General features: G+C 30.4%; 1 protein-coding gene across 1 annotated transcript; it reads right to left on the bottom strand.

Annotated features, from left to right (window-relative positions):
- Positions 1-2,633: 2,633 nt before the first annotated feature.
- LOC124942965 (F-box protein CPR1-like) lies at positions 2,634-3,794 on the bottom strand. Its single transcript, XM_047483532.1, has one exon. The coding sequence runs from the start codon at positions 3,792-3,794 to the stop codon at positions 2,634-2,636; it is 1,161 nt and encodes a 386-aa protein (XP_047339488.1).
- Between the last annotated feature and the right edge of the window lie 7,196 nt (positions 3,795-10,990).

The raw sequence follows: 10,990 nt of genomic DNA, 5'->3' as shown, positions 1-10,990 counted from the left end.
TTTTTACTTTAGTTATTTTGGTGGATTAATAAAAATATTTATATTGTGTTTTAATAATTACTAACTTTATATTCCAATTCTATTGGAGATATTAAAATATATTCACATAAAGATTTTTTTTAAATTTAAGTTAGAGAAAATGTAGAAAGTCAATTAAGAAATAAAATAAATCATCAATGACAAATGTGGTGGATGATGTTGATGTGGGTCAATATCCAATTATGCAGTTTTGTATGAGACAACGCTCAATACATTAATGATGAGGATCCAACAAGATGCGAATACGACAAACTACTTAGAGTTGAATAAATTAAGTATATACATGAAAAAGAAAAATTGTATCGTAACAACACTTCAGGATGACGATGATCCAAAGATGATGCAATATTATAAGACAAACTCCTTAGAATTCAATAAATTAAGTATATAATTGAAGAAGAAAAATTGTATATCATTTCCTCTATCCACTAAAGTATACCTAGCTATCCTACTTCATTATTAATTGTTCAAGATTCACATCAATGAACCAAAATTAATGATACCTAGCTAGCCCACATCATTATATAGATTGTTCAAGATACACATCAAGAAACCAAAATTAATGATACCTTAGAATTTTTAATCACAATGGTACAGTTTGTTACTATAAATAATTCCAAAGAAGATTGAATATATATATATATATATATATAACTTTAGTAAAAGTTAGAATAAAAGTAAAATAATAAAAAATAATAGAATTAGTCATTTTTTTCCTTACATATGAAAAAACTTTACTTTTAGTACAATACAGACGAGAAAATAAAAAGTGGAAATTTGAGGATAATCTAAAGAAGAGACTTAACCTTCAATATTCCAATTTAAAGTCCAAATGAAGAAATTGAAAACACTATTTTTAGTATACAATTATTTAAAGATTTTCAATATTCATTGCCAAATCTATTATCCATTTCTTCATCCATTCAATTCAATTCTCTGCATCACTCCACTGCCTCCTCATTTCCTTTTTTTTTTTTTAAATGATCCATTAAAGTTGTGTTGTTAAAGTAACGACAAATGTAAAATGAGGGAAATAAAAATGTAAAATCATCGAGAAAAAATAGCAATGAGATCACCCGTCGAGTCCAAGTTCTTACCTGATCTCACCTAAGCCAGTTGAAATTATTAATCACATCTATCTTATAAAGCTCACTTTTTAAATTGTCTCAATCCATATCTTCCCATAGCCACTAACGACCATAACCGATTGGATTCTGGACAATTTTATAAAAGAAACCCTTTATCAGGAAGGCATCTTTTGTAAATTTTTACCTCTTATATTTTCACAATTGGCTAAGGTTTGAATTTTTTTTCATAAATTTGCAATATAATAATATTTCATTTAAAAAATATACTAATAGAACAATCTTTAAATTTTAAACTCAAGCTTGAAATGAAATTTTTTTTCATTATTCACCGGTCAACAAAACGTCGCATAATAATGGAAGAAAATTAACATTAAATATTCCAGTTTAAAGATCAAATGTAGATTTGAAAAGTTTTTTTTTTCAAATATATGATGTAAATCTACATCAAATAGAATTTATAGACAAAACTTAATGAGACATAGATTCCAACATTGGAATCCAAATTCTCATCAAGAAAAAGAATATGTTTTCAAATAGTCCAATTCAAACTAATGGAGAAACGCCTCTTGATTCAAGTAGGATAGAAAATAGAAAAATAAGTTTTCTCTCCATTTGGTTTGGTGCCTTTTAAGGAGATGACCAGTTTATACAAACCTAACTTCTGGCTGCAACAGCTAATAATATTTCAGAAATGGAGTATTGAAATTGCAATGTGAAAATGAAAATGTACCATAAGATATAATAATCTCCAATCTAATATGAGTTATAGATCTTGAAATGGTCTTTGCCACTGCCATTCAAACTTATTCTAATTCAAAATTCCAATGTATTTAGTATGCAATAACAATACACCATGAATCCAAAAGCAAGCATTAAGCAGCCATTTACTTAACTTTACTTTACTTTACAGCCTCTAACATTTGAGTTGTTTCTTCATCAATTTTCTGCAGCACTCAACATCTTCCACCCTTTTCTGTGACAGAAAAAAACACAAATATTGAATTCAGACTCAACCCCTCATCAAATCTTGCTTAATGTTGTTTGACCCGCAAAAAGTTCTAAATATACTAAAATCGCGAGCATAAAGACATGTTAAAGGGAATTAAGTGGTTGTAAAGCACGACAATGGTCATATTTGGAAATACTTCTTTTTATGGATCTCATCTGAATCCACGTGGTAAATATACGATAAATACGACAAAAAATGTGCTTACAAATAATACATAATCATATTAGCTTAATCATCAAAATTCAAAAACTTACTCTTTATACTAATCCACTATTGTAGGGATAATGAGCAAAATAGTATAGAATACATATATATTAGATTATTAATCTAGATACCTTGTAGGAATTATAGCACCAACTTGAACCACTTTGATAAATAATTGTTCCTACAAAAACCATAATCTGGAGATTAAAGAGAAACTCATTTTCTATTTGTAAATCAAATTAATTTAGTTTACTCACAGATTCATTTTCTCTTCTTCTTGATGATTTTTAGTATTAGATACACACAGCTGGAGGAACATCAACAGAGAGTAAACTTTCAAGGCAAATGTTTACTTCTGATAAATCTTCCATACCATGATCCCTAATTTCCTTGAATGACTGTTGTTCTAAATTATACCAAATAAAGCTTAGAAAATCAATGTTCAAGAGTACTTTCTTACCACATTTTGAATAAATAATAGGTTTCACTGTATGAAAAGATATAAAATGATTTGTTGGTGATATTGTAATCAATTTCGACCAATATTCATTTTCCCGTCCATATTCCTTCAGCAAAAATACATCCACAAACGATGACTCGTAATGACAACTTAGCGAAAGGCATCCACCTAAATTATCCAAATTTAAACGGAAATGAGGTCCAACAAACTCTGGCGGTGGAATTACTCGGTATTTCTCTGTCCCAAGATCAAAGGCAACAATCAAGATTTTCTTTTCTGTATCCGATTCCACAGACGAGATCCAGTGCAGAGCTCCACTAACTATTGAATCTCCGAAGCTCTCCAACTTCGGACGGTGAGGAAACGTCTCTGACGTATGCCACAAATTTGATTTCAAACTATAAACATTCAACTCATAATCGGTACAAATGCCTACTCTAAAAATGTTTGAAATAAACACAATTCTCACAACCTTGTAATCATCGTTGGTGTTATCGTAGCCGAATCGATAAATACAGTTGTAGAAAATGTCATACTTATCTCGGAAATCAACAAATGGGTAAGGCAATTTTATAGATTTTCTCGTTGATGGATTCCATAATAAGACAGTGTTAATGGAAATGGCATTTGACAGGCAGAGTAAGCCATCACAGGACCCGCTGAGCAAAATTCCACCATCATAATCATAATCCGCAAAGCGCATTTCCATAATCAAAGACATCACAGGACAACTCAATGGAAGGTAATCGACCGCCACTGGTGGAAGAAATCCTTCTTTAAGGGGATCAAAATCCACCCGATAAATATTGTCTTTCCACATAAAAATACGGAGGTTGTTTTTGGTTTGAACTGATTGGCTCAGATGCAATTTAACAAAATGGGAGCTACTGATTAAGGAAAGCCATGATTTAGATACACACCTTAAACGGAGCAGACACTTGACAGGCAACCGACAAAGAATGTCAGCTAGAATCTCATCCGGTAACAGCGACATCTTCTACAGATTGGACAATAAAAGTAGGGATGAACAACTGTAGTTTATATTAGGGTTTCTCACTACATCAGCTATAGCTTGTACTAGGGCTTCTCACTGTAGTAGCTATAGTTTGTATTAGGGTTTCTCACTACTGATTAGAGAAAGTCAGGATTTAGATACACACCTTAAACGGAGCAGACACTCATCCGGCAACCTTAAACGGACACTCATCCGGCAACAGAGATATCTTCTACGGAGACTCCTCACCAAATAGGCATTCGCATAACTAGGGTTTCAAGTTCAATTGCGGCTCAAAAGTTACGACCTTCAAAAGAATACTAGTTTACACATATTTAGTTTTAATTTGCCCAATTTTGATTTTTAATTTTTTTTTAATTATTTATTTATTTATTTATGTCTTTTCACTCTTGTTCAAATGACATCTTTTATTATTTTATAATATTTAAAAGTATACAATATTTTGATTATTAATGGCTATAAATATAATTTAAGTTAATTTCTTTTAAGGAATAAACCTTAATTTTTTTTTTATTTGGGAAGTTATGTGTTTGTAAAAATATAATTTTCAAAACCATCATTATATTATCAGATATCTTCTATGAAAATTGTCCAATAATAAAATAATATATACATAATTTTAAAAAAAAAATATAACAATGAAAAATTAGAAATAAAATAAATGTAAAAGAGAAAAAAGAAGAAGAAATGTTATACCATTTTTTAATCGATCAGGAGTAGAGGTGTTCATCGGTGCGGTTTTCGAGTCAACTCGAGTTTTTAGTTTGAATTTTTCAAATTTTTTATATTTTTAAGCAAATTCGGAAACTGAACCGATTTAAATAAATTCGAATTCGGTTTATTCGAATTCAGTTTAAATTCGGTCGGATATTCGGTTCAAACCAAATATTGAACATTATCTACTTATAAGATAAAAAAAAATCTTAAAAGAGTTAACAAAATAAATAAGTTGTTAAATATATCTTATCAACTTAAATTATAAAAAATAATACCTTCAATATTCGGCAATTGAACGACGGAATTAAAATAATGTTGACGACGACAATATATGGCAGTGAAGAGGTGTTGATGACAGTGGTGATATTACTAGTGAAATAGCTAGATATTTGAAGAATTTTGATATTCTTAAATTAGAGATGAAGTGGGCAACTAAAGGACCACAAAGGTCGGAAAGGTGGACGACTAGAGAAAGAGGAAAAAAATGAGGAATTATAAATTAACTGAATTTTTTTTTTGAAAAACGACTTAGCGTCATTTCATTAAAAATTCCCAAAAACGGGAAAAATCACAAGTTTAAGAGATCATTCTAGAAAGACTTAGAATGATTTTGAAAGCAAAAACGTAAATGAACTATCTTATTATAATGTTTTTTTTGGAAAGCCTTCATTGAGGGATCAAAATCCACCCGATAAAGATTGTCTTTCCACATAAAAATATGGAGGTTGTTCTTGGTTTGAACTGATTGGCTGATAGAAAAATTAAGTAAGTTAATTTTCAAACCGGCCATACATTACAATTTTTGAATATTTATTCTAAATAATCAAAAAGAGAGAAATTGATAGAAAAATTAAGTAAAGTTAATTTTTGGAACCGGCCAGAAAAACTAAACAACTATTAACTTCTATGTGCAGGAACATATCGAATTGTATAAACTGGCTGGAGCCTCATAAACCGGCTGAAGAACACTTCAAAGAAATTCAGTTCCAAGTGATCAAGTCAAGATCAGAGGAACCGGTTTTAACTCTCTCAAGAGACCGGCCAGCAAAGACAAGTTTACATTCCAGCCGGACTATACTGTGTAAGAAACAATCGGAAACTACAATCTGCAGAGATGCCGTAATATGATGAAATAGACGTGTCTCGAAGGGATAAACGAAGATAAGATCCGATCAGAAGCATGCGAGGAAAACAATGATGATTTACTGATCCGACTTCGACAGCCGGAAGGTGCATGCCTGACACGTGTCCGAATCTGCAAACTGGCAACGTCATCTTTACCTGAGGAGTGTCTGCATGCTTGTCAAGTGTTGAGGAAGGTGAAACGTGCAAGCAACCTCCCTGCACCGGCATGACGCTGGATTAACCAATCCCACGGTGAGAGAAGAAAGTGACCGTTGGGATCAGCCTTACTATAAAAGGAAGACGAAACGACCTCATTAATGGCGACACAAGTTACGAAAATCTTAGAGAGATAAAGAAATCTTACGCGCGATCTAAAACCGTTGTGTCATTAACCGGAAGTTTTGTTTGTGTATGTTTGTGTTGTATTTGTGTATTACATCAAGAGTGAGTTGGTGTAACCGGCGAGTAGCGAGTTGGGCTCGACCGACATTGTAAGTGTTGTAACTTTGAAAGTTAGTGTAGTTCCTTCTCATAACCTGAGAAGAAGGGGTGACGTAGGAGGGTTTACTCCGAACATCCATAAAAAATCATGTCTCGTGTCTTTTTCTTTATTTCTTGATTACCTACTCATAAAAACCGAACTATCACCAACCTAAACATAATCCATAATCAAACCGGTCTATAAACTTCATCTAACCGACTCCTTGTTAATCTCATCAAACTAAGTCGCATACGTTGCTTCAGACGAAACATACATTTCCGCCCTTGAACCCGGTTCAAAAGTCTGTGACAGTTTGCGAAGTGCTGAGAACGGTCATAGTCTCTAACCGGACTATCACCAAAGTGTGTTGCATGTTATAAGAGGCCACCCTTCCTGAAACCGGAAACACCCCGGTCCTCCAAGGGCGTCCCCGATCCTAACATTGGCTCAGATGCAATTTAACGAAATGAGAGCTACTGATTAGGGTAAACCAGGATTTAGATACCCACCTTAAATGGAGCGGAGCAGACACTTAACAGGCAATCGACAAAGAATGTCAGCTAGAATCTCATCCGGCAACAGAGATATCTTCTACAGATCGGACTATGAAACAAAAAGAATTAACACTCCTCACCAAATAGGCATAGACATACCTAGGGATTCAAGTTCAACTACGGGCTCAAAAGGTACTACCTTCAAAAGAATACTAGTTTACACATTTAATTTTAATTTCTTAATTTTGTCTTTATTTATTTTTAAGTCTTTTTACTCTGGTTTAAATGACACTATTATTATTTTATAATATTTAAAAATATACAATATTTTACTTCAAACAAATTTGTACTTAAATAAATGATATTTTTATTATTAATAGCCTTAAATATAGTTGTAAGTTAATTTCTTTTAAGGAAAAAACTTTAATTTTTTTTAAAGTCTGTTAATTAAAAATGAGTCTTTATGACAAAAAGAGGACTCAAGACAATGGAACAAGGAGTTTCCAAAATATTACATATATCTATGATTCTATAAAATCAACTCATTATCATTAATTGGTTGTTTTACTAGTAATTTTTTATTATTCTCAACAATTGATGAAGATAGACAAGAAATTCAGAAAGTTTAGTAGTTCAGAAACAAAATAAGAAATCTCAGAAAAATGAAACTGGAGAATTAAGAACTGAAAAACATCTAGAGAAAATTAAAGATAGAGAAGTAAAAGATGAAAATATTGAAGATTTAGAGGGAAGAAAATATAAAAAATTAGATAAAGAAGAAGAATTAGAGAATGAAAATAAAGAAGAATCAGAGGGGAAAAATGAAGAATAGATGAAAGTAATGCAAAATTAGAAAATTAAAGTGATAAAAAATAGTGGTGGGAAGTGAAGAAGACTATAAAAATATATCGAAGCAACTCAAACAAAGTTGAAGCCAATGAATGAAAGAAAAAAGAACTAGAAAATTATGAAAAATCAAGTAAATGTGAAATTTCTGAAATACTAAAACAAAACTTCTTATCAAATAAGTTTTGGTTCAACTAAAGTAAAAGTTAACTCAAATGAAAGATGTAAACACAATTAACAAACATACATCATATGCAACATTTCTATCACCAATAGTAAATTCTAGAGTCAAACATGTGAGGATGCAATATGAATATAATCACTGGAATTCGAGAATTATCAGTAATGCAGATTGGAATTATAAAGCATAATAAGAGTAGTCAAAGAGGAAGCTCACAATAGAATTAAAATTTGTTTTCTTGTATTAATTGAGATTTTTCTTTCTCATTCTCACCAAAACATTATTATTTGATATAATTTTTTTCTTGGTTATAATATGAGTGTTAAAAAAATTATTTCAGAAAATGGATCAACTTAATTCCTAATTCATGTAAAAGTTAGATTTTGGTATAACTCGTTAGAGAAAATGTAGAAAGTCAATTGATAAATTAAATCAATCATCAATGGTCAGTGCGGCCAAATGTGGTGGATGATGTTGATGTGGGCCAATATCCAATGATGCAATTTTGTATGAGACAACACTAAAGACATTAATGATGAGGATCCAAACAAACTCCTTAGAATTCAATAAATTAAGTATATAATTGAAGAAGACAAATTGTATATCATTTCCTCTATCCACTAAAGTATACCTAGCTAGCCTACTTCATTATTGATTGTTCAAGATTCACATCAATGAACCAAAATTAATGATACCTTAGAATTTTTAATCACAGGTACTCTTTGTTACTCTATAAATAATTCCAAAGAAGATTAAATCTTTATAGATAACTTTAGTACAGATTAGAATGAAAGAAATAATAAAATATAATAGAATTAGTCATTTTTACATTAGTCCAGATTAGAATGACAGTGTCAAAGACTATTTCAAGATGTATATTCTTAGATTGAGACTATTTTTTTATTTTTATTTTTTGTGAATGACGACGTAGCGTCACTTAAATAAAAAGGCACAAAAGGGAAAATGAATTACATAGTTCAAGGAAAATCAGAGTAAAAACAAACTAAATGAAGGATAATAATAAAATTCAACAGATAACAAATGACAAATGGAATACGCATCCACGTTCCGATGAGAGAGTTGTCGTCGGTGATGATATTATTCCAGATTGTATCTGCATTGTTGCAAACACGTGAGAAGGATCTAACGTTCCTCTCCATCCAAATGTGATCAACAAAATGTTGATGAAGAAACACTTAAAGGTATAGGAGCTGAAGTCATTGCCCTTGGTCTTGGTGATGACGAGGTCTTTGATGTCAGTCCATTCATTTGGGAAGCTGAGGAGACCTATTGATGCAGAGAATGTGCACCAAAGCAAGAAGGCGAAATGGCAGTTCCAAAAGAGGTGTTCAATGGACTCCTTATTTCTCAAGTAAATGAGGCAATTAGGATCCGGGATGCTCATGTACGTTTTGATCCGATCACGAGTATCGAGTATTATATGATATGGTACATTTTTACTTTCACATTGCAATCTCAAATCTTGGGTCAACCAATACCCAACAATAAAATTAAATTTATATATATAGATAATTTGAGGAAAGTGAGAATAAAAGTAAAATAAAATAGTAAAAATTTAATGGATAATAAAAAATAATAGAGTTGGTCATTTTTACTTGCATATGAAAACAAGTTTACTTTTATTATAATACAGTCTAGAAAATAAAAGGTGGAAATTTGAGGATAATCTAAAGGAAGAAAGTTAACCTTCAATATTCCAATTTAAAGACCAAATGAAGAAATTTGAAAACACTATTTTTAGTATGTAAGGATTCATTGCTAGATTTTATTATTTCAAATGTAACCACAATCATTGTATATCCGATTGCAGGTTTGAACAAGTAAAAATCATTTTTAGATAAGAACATATATTGAAAAACATCACCATTTCTCTTGCTTTTCTAGAAAATCCGACATATTTAGTCCAAATATTACACAAATAAAGAGCATCATATGATCAGTCCCATTATATCTAAAAATCTAGCATATCTGATTCTCTAAAGTTGTCCGATTTTATGCTCAGACATATAAAACATCCCAAATCTTTTATAGTGTTTTACAGCCCTAAAACTAAATAACCATAAATTTTAAATGTTCTAAAAGTTTGATTTTTATCAATCATAAATCAAGAGTCCCAATACATCCTTCCCTAAACAATAATTCTAACTTACCAAACTGTAGAAATTTTCTGATCAACAGATAGATCTAACTATATATATTCATCAAATAAATATGTAAAAATAAAATTGCAATCCAATTAAAGCTGCAAAGAAAATTAGATAAAGTACTTTTATAGAACATTTGACTATATCCATTCATAGTATGACACAAACAATAACTTTTATAATCATTTGAATTCACTACTTTTAATAATAATACAAACAAAACAATAATCCAGAATATAGCTATCAAACCACATCAATACAGTTTATAAGCATTTCAAATCAGATACTTGTAATAATAATAATACAAACCAAAACACTACACTCAAGGAATATAACTTTTAAAAGAAACTAAACCACTCAATCACATAAAACAATATATACCCTTCAAACAAGTTAAAGCAGCAAATTACTTTAAATGAAAATAAAGCATTACTTTCTTTATGTTGTTTTGGGGCTTTTTTTTTTGTCTATAATATTGTATTTCTCTAATAAAAAGAGAAGAAGAAGTTCAAATAAATAAATAAGAGCTACACATGTCCAAAACACATAGCAACATGCATAATTATTATTTGCTTAAAATAATTAAGATAGAAAGATATAGTATTTGTGATCTCTTAAGCTTAAGCTTAGAGACTAAAGTTATTAAGAATTCACTACACAGTTTGTATATAAATAATTGTCCTTAGACGAAGAAGAAGATGGCAATGTTATCACACTCCTACATTTCCTTATGAAGACTAAAGTTAATCTTGTTTTGATGTAATTTGACCAAATAGGAGTTATGAATTAAGGCAAGCCAGAATTTAGATACACCTTAAATGGAGAAGACACTTAAGATTATTTGAAATACACAATATTTTACCTTAATTTTTTATCATAAATATATAATATTTTTACTAACAACACTTGAAAAATGAAGTTTTTGGTCATCTCGAGGAAACAAATCTTAATTTAAAAAAAATACATTTTTATTTTACAAACAAATACAATTTGATTGAAACTATGCACCCTATATCATCAAGCATCTACTATGGAAATGATACAATTACAAATACCATATAAGTGATACAATCAAAATAGGCATGTAAAACATAATGATAAAGTGAAAAATCATGAATAAGATATGGATGTAAACCATTGGCACAAAAACTAGATTTGACAGCAAA

This window comes from Impatiens glandulifera, chromosome 6, assembly GCF_907164915.1.
Source record: "Impatiens glandulifera chromosome 6, dImpGla2.1, whole genome shotgun sequence".
In the NCBI taxonomy this organism is placed as follows: domain Eukaryota; kingdom Viridiplantae; phylum Streptophyta; class Magnoliopsida; order Ericales; family Balsaminaceae; genus Impatiens; species Impatiens glandulifera.
Note: the sequence above shows the minus strand (reverse complement) of the source record. Positions and strands in the feature narration are given on the sequence as shown.